The 20374-nt window shown below is 40.8% G+C and overlaps 1 protein-coding gene across 4 annotated transcripts in view; it reads left to right on the plus strand.

Annotated features, from left to right (window-relative positions):
• Positions 1–20374, plus strand: part of FER1L6 (fer-1 like family member 6) — a 216575-nt gene that overhangs the window by 81281 nt on the left and 114920 nt on the right. For all 4 annotated transcript variants that reach the window (XM_074387107.1, XM_074387108.1, XM_074387109.1 and 1 more), the window contains one exon: positions 16650–16827. In XM_074387107.1, the coding sequence (XP_074243208.1) occupies positions 16650–16827 (178 nt within the window). The remainder of the gene's footprint in view (positions 1–16649; positions 16828–20374) is intronic.

Here is a 20374-nt window from a genome sequence, read left to right on the forward strand (position 1 = left end):
GCCAGGCTTTATTACTGAGGTATGTCCCTTCCATGCCTACTTTGGTGAGAGTTTTTTAAATCATAAAATGATGCTGTATTTTATTAAACGCTTTTGCTGCATCTCTTGAGATGATTATATGGTTTTTAATTCTCTTTATGCAATGTATCACTTATATTGACTTTCCTACATTAAACCGTCCCTGAATCCCTAGACTGTAATCTACTTGATCACAGGGTATTTTCTTTGTGATGAGCTGTTGGATTTGGTTTGCTAGTATTTTGTTGAAGATTTTTGCATCTGTGTTTATCATGGATATTGGTCTGTAGTTTTCTCGTTTTCCTTTCCTAGTTTGGAATCAGGGTGATACTGGCTTCATAAAATGAGTTAGAAAGAATTCCCTTTTTCTACTGAAACTCTTGGAATAGTTTCAGTAGAATTGGTACCAACTGTTTTTTGAATGTAGTAGAATTCAGCTGTGAATCCATCTGGTTCTAGAATTTTTTGTTGTTAGCAACAATTTTTTTAATGGCTGACTCAATCTCACTGCTTGTTATTGGTCTCTTCAGGATTTCTATTTCTTCCTTGCTTAATCTATAAATGTTGTATGTTTCCAGGAATTTATCCGTGTCCTCTAGATTTTCTAGTTTGCATGCATAGAAGTGTTCCCAGTGGCCTTGAATGATCTTTTGTATTTTTGTGGTGTTAGTGGTAATGTCTCAATTTTCATTTCTAATTGAGATTATTTGCATCTTCCATATTCTTTTCTTGGTTAATATAGATAATGGTCTATTGATTTTGCTCATCTTTTGAAAGAACCAATTTTTTGTTTCATTGATTTTGTATTATTTGTTTCAACTTTATTTAGTTCTGTTCTCATCTTTGTTATTTCTTCTGCTCGTTCTTTGAGTTTTTTTCTTATTTTTTTAGTGCCTTGAGATGTGAAATTAGGTTGTCAATTTGTGACCTTTCAGACTTTTTGATGTAGGCATTTAGTGCTAAAAACTTTCCTCTGACCATTGCTTCTGCTGTATCACAACTGTGTCACTATTACCATTTATTTCAAAGAAGTTTTAAATTTGCATCTTGATTTCATTGTTAAACAAAAAATCATTCAGGAGGAGACTAATTTCCATGTATTTGTAATTTTCAGGATTCCTTTGGAATTTATTTCTGATTTTATTCTACTGTGGTCTGAGAAGATACTAGATATGATTCCAATTTGTAAAAAATTTATTGAGGCTTGTTTTGTGTCCTATCATATGGTCTATCTTGGAGAATGTTCCATGTGCTAATGAAAAGAATGTATATTCTGCTTGATGATTACATCCCTTGATGATGTCCTTTTTGCAATGAATCTCCTAGGCATTCTTTGAGCTTCTTGTATTTGGGCATCTAAATCTCTAACAAGGCCAGTTAAGTTTTCCTCAATTATTTTCTCAAGTAAGTTTTTCAAACTGTTTCCTTTCTCTTCTCCCTCAGGAACACCAATTATTCTTAGGTTTGGCCATAATCCTATATTTCTTGGAGACTTTGTTCATTTTTTTCAATTGTTTTTTGTCTGGGTTAATTTAAAAGCCTTGTCTCCTTGTCTTTAAGCTTTGAAATTCTTCTACTTGGTCTAGTCTACTGTTGAAACTTTCCACTGTATTTTGTAATTTCCTTAATGTGTCTTTCATTTCCAGAAGTAGATTGGTTTTTCTTTAAAATATCTATCTCCTTAGAACAATTTTCATTCATATTCTGAATTGTTTTTAAAATTTATTTGTTGTTTTTCACCTTTCTCTTGTATCTCCTTGAGTAGCTGGATCAATCTTTTGAAATTTTTTTCTTTTTTGAGACAGAGTCTTGCTATGTTGCCCAGGCTGGCAAGATCTGGGCTCACTGCAACCTCTGCCTCCCGGGTTCAAGCAATTCTCCTGCCCCAGCCTCCAGAGTAGCTGGGACTACAGGTGCATGCCACCATGTCTGGATAATTTTTGTATTTTTAATAGAGATGGGGTTTCACCATATTGGCCAGCTGGTCTCAAACCCCTGACCTTGTGATCTGCCTGCCTGAATTCTTTAGTATTTCAAAGTTTCATCTTGGTTTGGATTCATTGCTGGAGAGCTAGTACGATCTTTTGGGGGTGTTATAGAACCTTGTTTTGTCATATTGCCAGAATTGTTTTTCTGGTTCCTTCTCATTTGGGTAGACTATTTCCTCTAATTATTCTTAGATTTAATTTCGATTTGACTGTGTTTTTTTTAAATTTCTTTTTTTTAACCCCCAAGAATAAGACTTTAATATTTATTGTTTCTTGTAGCCTAAATCAGCTCTGGTGGCTTTAATGGTGAAGACTCTGTATGAGTTCCTTGGTTGTAGACAGTCTTTGTATTATGGCTTTCTCAGATGCTGGTTGTAGTAGCCTTGTGCTCGGTGTGTAAACAAGTTCACTGTCTTCTATGGGGCTGAAATGGCAGAGATCTCTTGAAGCCTATCTCATTCCCCTGTGGTGTGCATTTTTAAATTAACTTTTTTCCCCAGTATTTTATTTACTGGGTTGAAGAGTTCAGGCTCAGGCCAGTAGGAGAAGTCTCCATGAATTTTAACTGGTTGTGGCTAAAGCAAGTGGGTAAATGCAATACCCAATGGTCGGCAGAGGTCCCAACCTTGACAGAGGTGGCTAGGGAAGCTCTAGCCACCTCTGTCAAGGTGTAATGTCAGGGTAATGAACTGAAGACTTACTAGGGGGAAGGGTAGAAGCCACCTTAGCTTTTATGCCAGGCAAGCAGGAATACAGTTCATCTCCCAGTCACACTCCTAAACCAGTGTTCCAGCTATTCAGATCAGATAGGCACCTTTTCTTATCTGCAGGAATGTTGATGCTCCAAGTAGTTAGAGATTATGAATCTACCCCTCATGCAAGCCTGAACCTGGAGAGCAGTTCTCCTGTAAGGATGCAGACAACCGGAAAGGCTGTCAATAGGTACACCCGTGCAGAGCTCCTGTGAGAGAAGCTGTGGCTGTGTCTGCAGTGGTGGGCAAGGAGGAAAAGAAATCCCCTTCTCCAAGACCCTGAATGAGCACCAGGGCTGCCTGACTGTTTTGGGGTAGAGTTACAGACTTTCCCTGCTCAGCCCAACACTGTAGCTGTGCCTCTGTTAAAAGAAACATCCCACCAGCAGAAAGTTCTGGGACTCAAGGCCTGCTATGTGGATTCTTTTGTGCCATAGGGTGCTCCCTTAATACGATGCTCTGTCCTTTTCCCTAGGAGTAGGACTCCCTGAGAGCCAGACTACTGTGAATCCTGCTCTCCCTTTGACTCTAGCCATAGGTGTTCATAGCAGTCTCTAATGATTTTTTGAATTTCTGTGGTATGTGTTGCAATGTCTCCTTTTTCATCTCTGATTTTATTTGTGTCTTCTGTTTTTTTCCTAGTTTGGCTATAGGATTGTCAATCTTGCTTATCTTTTCAAAACACCAATCTGCTCTGCTCTATATTCTTTTTTCCCTTCTACTAATTTTGAGTTTGTTTACGCTTGCTTTTCCTTTTTTTTTTTTTTTTTTTAGACAGAGTCTTACTCTGTCACCAGGCTGGAGTACAGTGGTGCAATCTCGGCTCACTGCAACCTCCGCCTCCTGGGTTCAAGTGATTCTCCTGTCAGCCTCCCAAGTAGCTAGGGCTGCAGGTGTGCTCCACTATGCCCAGCTAATTTTTGTATTTTAGTAGAGACCTCCTTTACCATGTTGGCCAGGATGGTCTAGAGCTCTTGACCTTGTGATCTGCCTGCCTCAGCTACCCCAGGTGGTGGAATTAGAGGTGTGAGCCACTGAGCCAGCCTGCTTTTCCAGTTAAGATGCATCCTTAGTTTGTTTATTTTATCTTTTTCTAGTTTTTTGATGTAGGTGCTTATTGTTGTAAACATTCCTCTTAGTACTGCTTTTGCTATATCCCATAGGTTTTGGTATGCTGTTTCCATTATTTGTTTCATGGAATTTTAAAATTTTCTTAAGTTCTTTATTGATCCACTGGCCATTCAGGAATATATTATTTATGTATGCTCATATCATTTCCAAAATTTCTCTTGTTATTGATTTCTAGTCTTATTCCATTGTAATCAGAGAATATGCTTGATATAATTTTAATTGTTTTGAATTTTTAAAGACTTCATTGTGGCCTAACATATGGTCTGTCCTTGAGAATACCCCATGTGTACTCTGCAGCCATTAGAGGAAATGTTCTGTAAATATCTATTAGGTCCATTTGCTCCATGGTGCAGATTAAGTCCAATGTTTTTCTGTTGATTTTTTTTTTGTCTGGATGATTTTTCCAGTGCTGAAAGTAGGGTGTTGAAGTCTCCAGCTATTATTGTGTTGGAGTCTATTTTTCTCTTTAGCTCTAATAATAATTCCTTTACAGATCTGGGTGCTTCAGCACTGGGAATCTGTATATTTTCAATTGTTATAGCCTCCTGCTGCATTGACTCCTTTAACATTGTTTAATGACTTTCTTTGTCTGTCTTCATAATTTTTATCTTGAAATCTATTTTATGTGATATAAATGTAGCTACTCCTGTTTTTTGTTTGTTTCCATTTGCATGGAATACCCTTTTTCATTTTGTTCAGTCTCAACCTGTATTTATATGTGAAGCATATTTCTTATAGGCAGCAGATAATTGGACCTTGTGTTTTTATTTATTTATTGTTTTTATTTATTCAGCCACTCTATATCTTTAGACTGGAGAGTTTATTCACTCACATTCAATTTTATTATCGATGCATAAAGACTTCTGCTATTTTGTTATTTGTTTTCTGGTTGTTTCATGTTTTATTCTTAATCTTCCTTTTTTTCCTTATCTCTTTGTTTTAGTGAAGGTGATTTTCTCTGGCATGTTTTAATTTCTTGCTTTTAATATTTTGTGTATCTGTTGTACATGTTTTGATTTGAGGTTACCATGAGTCTTGAAATTGCTATCTTATAATGCCTGTTTTAAATTGATGATAACACTGTATAAAGAAGCAAAAAGGCAAAGAGAAAATGAACAAAACCTCTACACTTTAATATCATTGCCTCACTTTTAAACATGTGTTGTTTCTGGTTATATCTTATTATACTGTTCATGTCTTAAAGCTGTTGTAGTTATTTATTTTTGATAGGTTCATCTTTTAGTTTTCTACTAAAGATACAAGTAATTCAGACACCACAATTACAGTGTTCTGATATTCTATGTTTCTCTGTGTACTTACTATTACCAGTGAGTTTTGTACCTTCAGATTATTTCTTATTGCTCATTAACGTATTTTTCTTTCAGATTGAAAACTCACTTTAGCATGTCTTTCAGGACAGGCCTGGTGTTGATGAAATCTCTCAGCTTTTGTCAACTTTTTTGTTGATGAAAGTCTTCATTTCTCCTTCATGTTTAAAGGATATTTTTGCTAAATATACTATTCTCGAATAAAAGGGTGTTTTTTTTGTTGTTATTGTTTAGCACTTTAAATATGACATGTCACTTTCTCTTGGCCTGTAAGGTTTCCACTGCGAAGTCTCCTGACAGATGTATTGGAGCTTCTTTGTGTGTTATTTGTTTCCTTTCTCTTGCTGCTTTTAGGTTCTTTTTTTTTTTTTTTTTTTTTCAATTTTAGAACATTTTTATTACCCCCGCAAAATAAATCCCACTCCCTTTATCCCTTACCCCAGACCTCTCCTAGCCCTCAACCCTCGAGCCACAGACAACCACTAAATGATTTTCTCTCCGTATGGGTTTGCCTATTCTGGGGATTTCACATAAATGGAATTATACAACATATGGTCCTTGGTGACTTACATAATGTTTTCAACGTTCATCTGTGTTGTAGCTTTTATCAATACTTCATTTCTTTTTATTTCGTAATAATATTCCATTGTATGGGTATCATATCCCTCTATTTTGTTTTCTTGGTGTGTTAGGAGTCTATTTTGTTACCTTCCTCATTTGTTTCTTGGCTCTCTTTTCTGTTTTCTAATTCACTTAATTGTGCTTTTATCTTTAACTATTCTGCTTTTCTTATTTCTTTTGGTTTGCTTGTTCTTTTATTATGCTTTTGCATTACATGTTTTATTTATTTGCTTTTCTTCTTTCATGTTTAGTGATTTTTCCCTGGGTACTGCTTTAGCTATATCCTATGGATTCTTATAAGTAGTGTTTTAATTTGTCTATACCTTTAAGAAATTCGGCAATTTACTTTGCATTGATCTTTTGACTCAAGTGTTGTTTGATTAAGTATTTAAATGTATCCAGATCATAGAAGGATCTTTTTTTTTTTTATTGCATTTTAGGTTTTGGGGTACGTGTGATGAACATGCAAGATTGTTGCATAGGTACACACATGGCAGTGTGCTTTGCTTCCTTCCATCCCCTTGCCTGTATCTGTCATTTCTCCCCATGCTATCTTTTCCCACCTCCCCACCCCCCGCCCCTCCCCCATTTCCTCCCAACGGATCCCAGTGTGTAGTGCTCCCCTCCCTGTGTCCATGTGTTCTCATTGTTCAACACCCGCCTATGAGCGAGAATATACGGTGTTTGATTTTCTGTTCTTGTGTCAGTTTGCTGAGAATGATGGTTTCCAGGTTCATCCATGTCCCTACAAAGGACGTCAACTCATCGTTTTTGATGGCTGCATAATATTCCATGGTGTATATGTACCACATTTTCCCTATCCAGTCTATCATCGTTGGGCATTTGGGTTGGTTCCAGGTCTTTGCTATTGTAAACAGTGCTGCAATGAACATTCGTGTGCATGTGTCCTTGTAGTAGAATGATTTATAATCCTTTGGATATATACCCAGTAATGGGATTGCTGGGTCAAATGGGATTTCTATTTTTAGGTCCTTGAGGAATCGCCACACTGTCTTCCACAATGGTTGAATTAATTTACATTCCCACCAACAGTGTAGAAGTGTTCCTATTTCTCCACATCCTCTCCAGCATCTGTCGTTTCCCGATTTTTTAATGATCGCCATTCTAACTGGTGTGAGATGGTATCTCAATGTGGTTTTGATTTGCATTTCTCTGATGACCAGTGATGATGAGCATTTTTTCATATGTTTGTTGGCCTCCCGTATGTCTTCTTTTGTAAAGTATCTGTTCATATCCTTTGCCCATTTTTGAATGGGCTTGTTTGCTTTTTTCTTGTAGATCTGCTTTAGTTCTTTGTAAATTCTGGATATCAGCCCCTTGTCAGATGGGTAGACTGCAAAAATTTTTTCCCATTCTGTTGGTTGCCGATTCACTCTACTGACTGTTTCTTTTGCCGTGCAGAAGCTGTGGAGTTTGATTAGGTCCCATTTGTCTATTTTGGCTTTTGTTGCCATTGCTTTTGGCGTTTTGGTCATGAAGTCCTTGCCTACACCTATGTCCTGAATGGTTTTGCCTAGATTTTCTTGTAAGGTTTTTATGGTATTAGGTCTGATGTTTAAGTCTTTAATCCATCTGGAGTTAATTTTGGTGTAAGGTGTCAGGAAGGGGTCCTGTTTCTGCTTTCTGCACATGGCTAGCCAGTTTTCCCAACACCATTTATTAAACAGGGAATCCTTTCCCCATTGCTTGTTTTTGTCAGGTTTGTCAAAGATCAGATGGTTGTGGGTATGTTGTATTTCCTGTGAGGCCTCTGTTCTGTTCCATTGGTCTATATCTCTGTTTTGGTACCAGTACCATGCTGTTTTGATTACTGTAGCCTTGTAGTATAGTTTGAAGTCCGGTAGTGTGATGCCTCCTGCTTTGTTCTTTTTGCTTAGAATTGACTTGGCTATGCGGGCTCTCTTTTGGTTCCATATGAAGTTTAAGGTGTTTTTTTCCAGTTCTGTGAAGAAGGTCATTGGTAGCTTGATGGGAATAGCGTTGAATCTGTAAATTACTTTGGGTAGTATGGCCATTTTCACGATGTTGATTCTTCCTAACCATGAACATGGAATGTTTCTCCATCTGTTTGTATCCTCTCTTATTTCGTTGAGCAATGGCTTGTAGTTCTCCTTGAAGAGGTCCTTTACGTTCCTTGTTAGTTGTATTCCTAGGTACTTTATTCTCTTTGTAGCAATTTTGAATGGCAGTTCGTTCTTGATTTGGCTCTCTTGAAGTCTATTACTGGTGTATAGGAATGCTTGTGATTTTTGCATGTTGATTTTGTATCCTGAGACTTTGCTGAAGTTGTTTATCAGTTTCAGGAGATTTTGGGCTGAGATGATGGGGTCTTCCAGATATACAATCATGTCATCTGCAAATAGAGACAATTTGATTTCCTCCTTTCCAATTTTGATACCCTTTATTTCTTTTTCTTGCCTGATTGCTCTGGCTAAAACTTCCAGTACTATATTGAATAGGAGTGGTGAGAGAGGGCATCCTTGTCTAGTGCCAGATTTCAAAGGGAATGCTTCCAGTTTTTGCCCATTCAGTATGATATTGGCTGTTGGTTTGTCGTAAATAGCTTTTATTGTTTTGAGATACGTTCCGTCAATACCTAGTTTATTGAGGGTTTTTAGCATAAAGGGTTGTTGAATTTTGTCAAAAGCCTTCTCTGCATCAATCGAGATAATCATGTGGTTTTTGTCTTTGGTTCTGTTTATGTGGTAGATTACGTTTATGGACTTGCGTATGTTGAACCAGCCTTGCATCCCCGGGATGAATCCTACTTGGTCATGGTGGATGAGCTTTTTGATATGCTGTTGCAATCGGTTTGCCAGTATTTTATTGAAGATTTTTGCATCTATGTTCATCATGGTTATTGGCCTGAAATTTTCTTTTCTTGTTGAGTCTCTGCCGGGTTTTGGTATCAGTATGATGTTTGTCTCGTAAAATGATTTGGGAAGGATTCCCTCTTTTTGGATTGTCTGGCATGTAAGATGGGTTTCCTGGATACAGCACACTGATGGGTTTTGGCTTTTTATCCAATTTGCCAGTCTGTGTCTTTTGGTTGGGGCATTTAGTCCATTGACATTTAGGGATAGTATTGTTATGTGTGAATTTGATGCTGTCATTTTGATGCTACCTGGCTGTTTTGTTGGTTAGTTGATGCAGATTCTTGATTGTGTTGATGCTTTTTTACCATTTGGTGTGTTTTTGGAGTGGCTGGTACTGGTTGTTCCTTTACATGTGTAGAGCCTCTTTCAGGAGTTCTTGTAGACCAGGTTTGGTGGTGATGAAATCTCTGAGTGCTTGCTTGTTCACAAAGGATTTTATTTTTCCTTCACTTACGAAGCTTAGTTTGGCTGGATAGGAGATTCTGGGTTGAAAGTTCTTTTCTTTGAGGATGTTGAATATTGGCCCCCAATCTCTTCTGGCTTGTTGGGTTTCTGCTGAGAGATCTGCTGTGAGTCTAATGGGCTTCCCTTTGTGGGTAACCCGACCTTTCTCTCTGGCTGCCCTTAGCATTTTCTCTTTCATTTCAACCCTGGTGAATCTGACGATTATGTGCCTTGGGGTTGCTCTTCTTGAGGAATATCTTTGTGGTTCTCCGTATTTCCTGGATTTGAATATTGGTCTGCCTTGCTAGGTTGGGGAAGTTTTCCTGGATAATATCCTGAAGAGTATTTTCCAGCTTGGATTCATTCTCTTCATCACATTCAGGTACACCTATCAGACGTAGATTAGGTCTTTTCACATAGTCCCACATTTCTTGAAGATTTTGTTCATTCCTTTTTGTGCTTTTTTCTCTGTTCTTGCCTTCTCTTTTTATTTCATTGAGTTGATCTTCGACCTCTGATATCCTTTCTTCTGCTTGGTCAATTCGGCTGTTGAAGCTTGTGCATGCTTCACGAAGTTCTCGTGTTGCGTTTTTCAGCTCCATCAATTCATTTATACTCCTCTCTATGCTGTCCATTCTCGTCAGCAGTTCGTCCAATCTTTTTTCAAGGTTCCTATTTTCTTTGTGATGGGTTAGAACATGTTCTTTTAGCTCATTGTAGTTTCTTACTACCCACCTTCTGAAGTCTGATTCTGTCATTTCATCACCCTCCTTCTCCATCCGGTCTGGTTCCCTTGCTGGTGAGGAGTTGTGATCCCTTTTAGGAAGAGAGGTGTTCTGGTTTCGGGAGTTTTCATCCTTTTTGCGCTGGGTTCTTCCCATTTTTGTGGGTTTATCCACCTGTTGTCTGTCTCTGTCCCAGGGAGTTGGAGCTTTATGAGTTTCCGTTGCACTACTGCCTTTTTTGATTTTTCTTCCAGGTCTGACCCGCCCAGGTAGCAGCATGCCTAGCCTCTGCCTGCCCGCAGGGGCTTTGCTGAGCTGCTGTGGGCTCCGCCCAGCTGCCCTGAGCTCTTCCCTGTAGTCCTTTTTATATGGGTGTAGTTAGAACTGTCTCGGCAATGGTGGCCCCGCCTCTGTTATGGTGGACTCTCTCTGTTGTGGCAAGTTGCCTCGGCAACGGCAGCCTGCCTCCATAGCGGTGGAGAGTCTCAGTAATGGCAGAAACCCCTCCCCCACGGAGCTGGACCATCCCAGTTCAGCTGTGCTTGGTTTGAAGGGCTCAACCCAGAGGGTTTCCAATTACTGTTTTTGTTTTCGTTGTTGTTGGGGGTGGAGGGGTGGGACCCACCCAGCCTGATCACCTGGCTCCCTGACTCAGAGTCTTTTCTTTTAAGTTGAAAGACCCGGCGTTCTGGTCCCTTGTTGAAAAGGCGCCGGGATCTCCCGTGCTGCGACTCACGGAGTCGGCTGGAACTGCGGCGCTGGCTCCTGGCGGATTTTTTGCCTAGGAATCTCCTGGCCTGACTCGCTATTTCAGATGGATGGGCTATTCTGCCGTCTCAGGGCTCTGCCCGCCAGCTAAGAGGGCTCCCAGACCAGTGGCTTTTGTACGGAGAACCGCAGCAACAGAGAGTGGTCACAGCAGCCGCGCGGGCGGAATCAGCCCCGCGGGGGCCAAAACAGCCGCACCTGCTGGGACTGCAACGCTGGCGACCCCTCTGCCTGGGTATCTCCTGGTCTGTGGGCAATAAGAGTTCGTCTGGAAATGCGACGTCCACTCACCCTCTGCACTTTCACTGGGAGCTGAAGTCCTGAGCTGTTCTTAGGCGGCCATCTTCCCAGCATTCCCCCATAGAAGCTGCTTTTAGGTTCTTTATCCTTGAGCTTTGGGAGCTTGATTATTAAATGTCTTAAGGTAGTCTTTAGATTAAATCTATTTGGTGTTCTATAACCTTGTACTTGAATATTGAAATCTTTCTATAGGTTTGGGAAGCTCTCTGTTCTTATTATCCCTTTGAGGAAACTTTCTACCCTGATCTCTCTCTACCTCCTCTTTGAGGCCAAAAATTCTTCGATTTGCCCTTTAGAGGCTATTTTCTAGATCTTACAGGCATGTTTTGTTCCTTTCTATTCTTTTGTATCCTCTGTATTTTCAAATAGCCTGTCTTTAAGCTCACTAATTATTTCTTCTGCTTGATTAATTCTGCTTTTAAGAGATTCTGATATATTCTTCAATATGCTGATTGTATTTTTTAGCTCCAGAATTTCTGCTTGATTCTTTCTAATTATTCCATCTCTTTGCTAAATTTGTCTGGTAGTATTCCAAATTGCTTTTCTGTGTTATCCTGAATGTTATTGAGTTTCCTCTATACAGCTATTTTGATTTTTCTGAAAGCCCACATATCTCCGTCTCTCTGGAACTGGTCACTAGTGCCTTATTTAGTTTGTTTGGTAAAGTCATGTTTTCCTCAGTAGTCTTGAGGCTTGTTATTTTGTGGATGTTATTTTGTGTCTGGGCATTGAAGAGTTAGGTATTTATTGTAGTCTTTGTAGTCTGGGCTTATTTTTCAACCATCTTTCCTGGGAAGGCTTTCTAGGTATTTGGAGGGACTTCGGAGTTGTGATCTAATTCTTTGGTTACTGCAGTTGTATCTACATTAGAAGGAACTCTAAGTCAGTAACACTGTGGCTCTTGAAGAGTTGGAGAGGTACTGCTTTGGTGGTCTTAGGTAAGATCAAAAAGAATTCTCTTGATTACTAGGCAGAGACACTTCTTCTCTTAGTTTCTCTCAAACAGAGCCTCTGCCTCTCCCTCTCCCTCTCCCTCTCCCTATATTGAGTTGTCTGGAGCTGGGTGAGTGGTTACACAAGCACTTCTGTTGCTACCACCTCTCAGACTGAGCTGGGTCAGACCCAAAGCCAGCACATCCCTGGGTCTCACCTAAGGCCCACAGTGACCACTGTCTGCCTACTGCCTATGTTCACTCAAGGACCAAGTGTTGTACATCAGCAGGTGGTTAATCCAGCGAGATGTTTGTCCTTCCTTTCAGGGCAATGAGTTCACCCTTGGCCCCAGGTGGGTCTGGAGATGTCATCTGGGAGCCAGGATCTGGAGTCTAAAACCTTAGAAATCTACCTGGTTTTCTATTCTACTGTGGCTGAGCTGGCATCCAAGTTGCAAGACAATATCCTTTCCACTCTTCTCTCTCCTTTCCTCAAGCAGTGGAGTCTCCCCCATGACCACCTCCACCCTATGTCCACAGCAAGTACTGCCTGGCTACTACCAATGTTCACTCAAGGCCCAAGGGCTCTTTAGTCTGCTTATGATAAAAGCTTCCAGGCTTCACGACAATGGGCTCTGCTCTGGCCCAAGGCAGGTCCAGAAATGCTGTCTAGGAGAGTGAAGGCCTGAAATCAGGGACCCCCAAGAGCCTACTTGGTGCTCTGCCTCACTGTGGCCTAGCTGATACCTAAGCTGTGAGACAAAGTCCCCTTTATTCCTCCCTTTTGTTTCCTCTCCCTGTAGCTAACACAGCTGGGAATGTGTTGGGTCACACCTGAAGCTAGCATGGTGCTGAGTCTCACCCAGGGACTGTGGTGAGTACTGCCTGGCTACCACTGCCTGGCTACCACTGCTGATTATTCAAGGCCCAAGAGCTCTTTAGTCAGCAGATGATTAATTCTGCTAGGACTGGGTCCTTCCTTTCAAGGTAGAGGGTTGCCTTCTGTTTCAAGGTGTGTTTAGAAATGTCATCTGGGAGCTAGGGCCTGAAATGGGGGTCTTACAACTCTGCCTGGTGCTACATTCTACTGTGACTGAGCTGGTATCCAAGTTGCAAGGCTAGGTCATCTTTACTCTCCTCTCTCCCCTCCTCAAGCAGAGGAAAGGAGTCCCTCCCAGAGCTGCAAGCTGTGCTACTTAGTGTTGGGGGAGGAATGAAAATTCCTTGGCTGCCCCAGCTCATGTCTCACTAGGGCATGTGCACCCCAAGTCCGCTGGCTCTGAGCCCAGCATAGCACTGAGACTTTTCCAGGAATTGCAGTCATTGTGGCTTAGACTGCCTTTCAAGTTTATTTAGGATCCCAGAGCACCTCAGCCTGCAGTGGCAAAGCTTGCTGGAACTTAGGATGGACGATTTGCCTCTGGCTAAGGCAGATCTAGATGCTCCCTCTGTGGGCGATGGCTGAGTTCTGCCTGGTGTTGCTTTCCACTGTGACAAGACAGCACTGAGTTCCAATGCAAAATCCCACAATCACTGCATTTGTTTCATCCCTAAGTGCTCAGACTTTCTCTCCACACCCTTTGGCCACTGCTGCAGGATAGGAGGAGAGAATCACTTACAGGCAATTCAAGACCATTTTTCCTACCTTCTTCAGTGCTTCTTTCCTTAATATGATGTTAAAATGAGGTACTATGATCACTTGCTTGATTTTTGGTTCTCATGAAGGTGCTTATTTTGTATGAATACTTGTTTAATTTGGTCTTTCTGTGAGATATGATCACTTCAGGGTTCTATTTGGCCGTCTTGCTCCACCTTCTCTCTAGATTTCATTTCTTTTTTTATTTAGATTTATTTTCATATTTCACAAAACTGATTAAGACAATAGGTTTGGATTCAGACAGACTTGGATTCCTAGTCCTGGTTCCATTACCCAGAGTTCACTTAATGTCTCTGAGCCTCAGTTTCTTTAAATGGGAATAATTCCTCATACAGTTGTTACTAAGGAGTTAAGGCATACAAAGTGCCATGCGTACAGTAGATGTTATTATATAACTCCCCAAATCTTCCTGGGCTATTGTGCAACTGGGAAAGCCATTCCCACAAAGAGCATTCCATCATAGAAGGTTGTGATTTATATTCAGGAAGCTCTCTTTCAACAGAGCAGAAAAAAATGGAGATAAAATACAGCCCCTTTAAGCCATACAGCTAGAAGCCTAACAAACAATCTCCTGTTTGCATGACCGGAAAGGAGAGATACGTTTTGGGAACATGCATTTCTAGAGAGAGGGCAGAAGGACCCAGGAGGGTTGGCTCTGAGAAGGGAGGTTTGGATGGGGACTGAGAGAGGCCTAGCAGTAAGCTTCAAGCTTCAGAGGACTAGAGAAAAAAAAAAAGGAGGCTTATAATGTGGGACTCTAGAATGGGTCTAAGAACACATGGACATATGTGAAAAATAGGATGATTTGGAGTCTATCCAAGAAAGAACTTGCCAATAGGCAGGAAAGTGACTGGGTTCCACAGGGAGGTAGTGAGCTGCATAGGGGAGTGTATGCAGCTTCTGACCTTCTCTCCAATAGCCTATTCTCTGGCCCTGACCTCCATTCTTCTCATTGTCTCTTACTATATCTTCCCTTTGACTCATGGAGGTATGCAATCCTTTCTTCTGCTTCACTTTCATCTCTGTCCGTCTCAGACTGCATGGTTCATCCCTTTAGCCACACTCTTCCCAGTTGACTCAATTATCTTCCCTGTCGTGCTATTTAAAAAACCCAGCTAATTATCCTCCTCCTCTGCTCTTGTGCTCTGCCTTTGTGATTGATTTACCACAAATTCAATGGTCTCAGCCATAATGGATATCCAGAGAGGTCAAATAACCACCCCAGTTTATATAGTTGGTGAATTTTAGAAAGAGGACTCAAACAAGGCCTGCTAACTCTAAGTTTCCTCCTCTTTCTAGAATATTTTTATGCCTCTCTCAGGTATTTTAGTAGTATTCCTAAGATAGGAATAATGGAGAAGGGAAGAAATGAAATGAATTGGATTGAACTGGAAGAAAAACTCTTATGGACATAGTAACAAACTGAGGTCATTGATTCACTAAATATGAATCAAGACCCTCCCTGTGTTTGCTCCGTGACTAGTGGAGACACAAAAATTAGCAAGATACCCTTTCCATTCTCAATACATTTGCAGACATCTAAGTAAATTATCTGAAAGCAAGATGGCAGAGGAATGATGGGAATATGATGTGACATTAGGGACCTGTTTAGGTTAGTTTCCCAGAAACAAAACTTGGGAAGATTCTTATACGTGTGAGGTTTGGGTGACATGGTCTCGGGAGATCTTTACTCTATAAAAAGTTTTGCAAGGTTATACGCTATAATGTTTAAAATGGTTATAACAGTTTTGTGATTTCTAGTGACTCTTTTTTTAGTTGATTGTGTTTTCTACTTTGTCATTTGTGTAGTTATTACAAAAGAGAAAATAAGATAAAATAAGTTGGTGATGTAGCATAGGGCAGGTCTCTGAGGGCAGGGAGAACAGCCACAGCCTGATTCTGTGAGAAGCTCTCAAGCAAGTGACATCACAGACTTGGCCCCACTTTGAGGCAAGTGGGATGGGCTTTTATATCCCCATACCAAGCTGTGAGTTGCTTCAGGCACAAGAAAGAGGCCTTATAGTCTTCTGGGGAGAAGCAGACTCCATCAGTAGAAGGTAATTCTCCATGGAAGGTGGCTATCATAAGCTGTTAGCAGCCATCTCAGTATTTGGGGTTTGGGGGCTCCTTCCTGGTAAAAAGGATCTGAGTGGGACACCATCAATGGCTATTGCAGGAAGACAGAGTAGTGACACCTGGCCATCCTGCAGAGGAGAGGCAGGGGTCAGGGAGGGAGAAGTTAGGAAGGTTTCCCAAGTTAAGGGGTCCTTGTGATTATGGGCTTTTGATCCTGAACCTTTCTTGATTTGAACAAAGTCAACCAACTCTATAATATGGCCAGCTTTGGGGCTCCTTCCAAAAGAGAGGAATGTTCATCTAAATCTTTTAAGCATTTGAAATCAGATTATAAAATGGAAGATCAATGATGCCAATATGCCCGCAGGCAATGTCTATTCCTATGCAAAGATGTTTGTAGCACAAAAGCTGAACAATTGGCAGGGGAAAAAATGTTTTCCTTCCCTCTCTCCCTATCCCATTTCTCTCTCTCTCTTTCTTAAACATGATATTGTCTTTGGGGATTTAGATAAGAAAGTCTTCTCTTAGAGGAGAAGCAGGTTTGCAAAGGTGTTCATAATGAAAAAGGCAGGTTACAAAATAACATATTTATGATTCTTTACCAACATCTCTATAGAAAGTTTTGCAAGGTTATACACTAAAATGTTTAAAATGGTTATAACAGTTTTGTGATTTCTAGTGACTTTTTTTTTTAGTTGATTGTGTTTTTTTTTTTTAAATAAAAAAACTAGATGCAAAGTATTAAAACTCCTTTATCAGGAGGAGAGGGTTGATTGTGTTTTCTACTTTGTCATTTGTGTAGTTATTACAAAAGAGAAAATAAGATGGATAGAGATGACAGCTGATTGTCATTGTCAGTCGTCTTTCTTTGGTCTGACCATGCTCTTTCCACCTTCATAATGAGAGCTTACCTTATTGTCGTGGGAGAAACTGAGCTTGGATCCTTTATGCCAAGCAGACTGATTCTGGTTACTGACACCCACCCCCTTTCTTCTTGCTATTGCCTCTGCAGGTAATTTTGGAAACCTGATTGATGGAGGGTCCCATCGTGGGGGTAAGAAGTCAGCTGAATCAGCTGAAGAAGACCTCCTTCCGCTGCTTCATGGACAAGGGGATGCGGCCCATGATGCTCCCATTCCTATGGCCTCCACCACTCACCCAGAGAAGCCACTGGTGACGGAAGGGAACAGGTAGGAGACACAGCCGGGGAGAATAGCCAAGGATTTTGGTGGTAGGATTTTGTCCAATTTCTAGAACTGTTTCCTTCAGTTCTTCAGTAAAATCAGAAACATAATTTTTAAAATCTCGGCTATGGGAACAAGGTGTAAACAGGGGCAAGATGGTAAGTACCACTCAACTGAATTTTCTGCAGATAACACACCTAGGTAGAGCAATGATGATGATGATGACTATATCTGAAGCACCCTTTATTCTTTAAGTAAAGCATAATAAGATAGGAAGATCAGAATTTACAATTTCAATCCAAACCCTCTTATTATATTCATCAGAATTCTGCTATTATATAAATTCAATTTGATGGGATCATTGAATACATAATTTCGTATCTTATTTTGACACAGTCATTTGCAAACTGAAAGACTCAAAAAAAAAAAATTGTCCAGCACCAGAAAAGATTATTTCAGAAAGCAGCTGGGGGTACTTTCTGATCTCATTTAATCCATGCAAATTTTTAATTTTTAATCTCATGTACTCTCACTGATCTCATTTAATCCATGCAAATTTTTAACCTGCAAATAGAAGTAAAATGATAGAATTTTTAAAAAGAAAGTAGTGTCAAGTACCGATCAAATCAGAAGAGATAGTATAGTGAGAGTCTTTTATTGCCAGATCTTGAAATATCTATAATGTTATTGCATTCTCATGAAATTATGTTTCTTTCCACATCTTACATGTGAAGCGAATGGAGGTGTTGCATGGCCCTGAGAAGGCTACATCGCTATGCTCCTCAGTCCCTCTGCTCTTTCCCATGTAGACACTTTCCGGGGACTGACCCATGACCACTCTCAGGATAACAGGGACTCCCATATCTGTTTTCCTAGACAGCCCTCTTTCCTGAGCAGCAGATCTAAGCACTTCCACTTGGATGTCCCACAGATTACTTACCAGGCTCATTGTCTTCACTGACAACTTTTCTTCTTTCCCTATTTTCCCTGTCCCACAGACTAAGCCCACCATTCTGAGTCCTCCAAGCCACAGACAAGACACTTGTCGGCTGTTCTCTTTTCCTTCCAACCTTTATCTGCTCAATGACGAAGTCAATCAATACAGTTCTTAAGTAGTTCTCATATCTATTGCCATTTTTAAAATTCTGGCCATTGATGTCTTCAGCCTGGATTACTAGAAAACATCTACAATAAAACCTCCTACTTGGCTTGGATCTTATTCAAGACCTTCACTAAACTACATGAACCAGTCACTCCCCTGGTTCACATCACTCATTGACTCCTTGTGGCTTTAAAAATTAATTACAGAGGCCATAGCTTATGGATTTGATCCCTGTCTACTTCTCCACCTTCATCTCTGGCCACTCCACAAACTCTGTCTGTCTTCTATTCCAAACTGCAGGGCCCCTGGCAGTTTCCCAACATGTCCTGCTGTATGCTGCATCTGGACCTTTGAACACACTCTTCCTTCTGCCTGGCAACAGATCTGCTGGGTTCAACACAAAGCCAATTCCTTTCCCTGAATCCCTAGTCTGATTTGGACTTCGATCCTCACCTCCCTCAAGCACTGATTGAAGATATTTTTACCTGTCTCTCTCCTCTGTTAAACTGGGAGTGTGTTGAGGCCAGGGACTATGCGTTATTCACACGCATATCTGATCATCTTTGTGACCAGTGAATGGTAGTAGGTGCTCATGATTGTTTTTGAATAAGTTAAGGAATTACTATCACTGGATTAGGTACAGAGCACTATGAGTACAGAGTCAGGTGAGTAACTAATCCCACTGGGGAGGCGGGAAGGAGTTGGGAAAGGTCACAGAAAGGATAACATCTTAAAGAATGAGAATATGCTCAAGGGATTGAGGGAGAGTATTTAGGACAAAGCAGAATGGAGTCAGTTGAAATAGTCTTAGCTGTTCATCCTCTTGTTTTTGAGCATTCCCTGCATTTTCTAAACCCTGTTGTTCCATGGGCCTTCCATGAATCACCTTCTTTGGGGTCTTTTTTTGGTTCCCTGAAAGCCATACGTGTTTATTGGACATTCTGCACAACGCCAGGGAGAACCTCAAATTCCTCTGTCCTTTAACTTTATTCTCAAAACTGAGGACATCAGTGAGTGAATAGCTGGATGTGGAGCTCTGGGGAACTGTTCTGAGACTACTTAGAGGTACTCTGTGTCTTTGCACTGGCGCCAGTCAGTAAAGACATTGTCCACCTTGATGGACTAGCCATTGTTGACTGTTGGTGGGGATTTCAAGGGAGGATGGTAAGGGAAGTGTTTAGGAAGAGATGAGAGGTCTCAAAACATCCTTGGATGCACCTCAGGTTAGTGCTGGCCTGCTGGCTCAAGGAGACTAAAGTAAGTCATACTGGCATTTTTTTTGTTTATTTGGTACAGTTGGGCCTTCTATACTTTCTTCAGTCACCACATTGAGGTTATGTCTGTGTAGTCACAAGCCAGGGAGGCAGCAGCCAAGATGGAAAATGCTCTGTCTATAAAAGATCCCTATACATATGCGCACATATGTGCATACACATACATGCATGTGTACATGTATATGAGCACACACAACTTACTTGTTGCCCGCATTAAAATGTCACCTTGCATTTGTTCTGGACTTTCCAGTTTTGCAAAGCACATGCATTTACATGCAGTTTATTTACTAGGCTGGAGCTCTGGAATGAGACTGGAGAGTAAGATATCCAGTGGTGGGTCATCGGGTGAGGACCCAACGTCACAAGGCTGCTACTGTATTAGGATAGCCATTCAGTCTGGTGGTCTTCTCTTTCCACCAGCAGCATAGCACCTTCCCATCTGCTGCCCTCCAGCTGCACTGCAGTTTGGCTAGGAAGCCACAGCATCCTCGTCCATGTAGACACGCTAAAACTAGCAGGTCCCTCAGAACCAAAGAGACAAAGGTCTTGAACGTCATTAGCACGAAATGACCCAAACCAAAGAAACCTTGAGACAGAGTAAAATTTTGGGTGGGAATTTATTTATCGGCAGGATTCTTAGTGCAATAATTTTTAAAGAGGTAAAATAGAGCAGTTTGGTTTCTAAACTTGTTGTTGTTCTTCTGCTGTAATAACAACCTCGTTTTCTGCCAAAAACTTATGTGGCTTCTTTTCTGAATAAATATCTGCTAGTTTATTTTCTGCAGAACAGACTATATAGGGCACCTTCACTCATTTTATTGTCTCCTTCAGAAGAAATTTGTATGGGAGAGCTAAAAAGAACAACTGGATTCCAGAGGCTATAGCTTATGGATTGGATCCCAGGCTACTTCTCCACCTTCATCTCTGGCCACTCCACAAACTCTGGTTGGGCTGGTTCCACATTTTTGCAATTGTCAGCTGTGCTGCTATAAACATGCTTGTGCATATTCTTTTTCAATAATGACTTCTTTTCCTCCGGGTAGATACCCAGTAGTGGAATTGCTGGATCAAACGGTAGTTCTAGTTTTAGTTCTTTAAGACCTGAAACTATAAACATTCTACAAGATAACATCGGAAAAATCCTTCTAGACATTGGCTTAGGCAAAGATTTCATGAT

Source organism: Saimiri boliviensis, chromosome 15 (assembly GCF_048565385.1).
Source record: "Saimiri boliviensis isolate mSaiBol1 chromosome 15, mSaiBol1.pri, whole genome shotgun sequence".
Lineage (NCBI taxonomy): Eukaryota > Metazoa > Chordata > Mammalia > Primates > Cebidae > Saimiri > Saimiri boliviensis.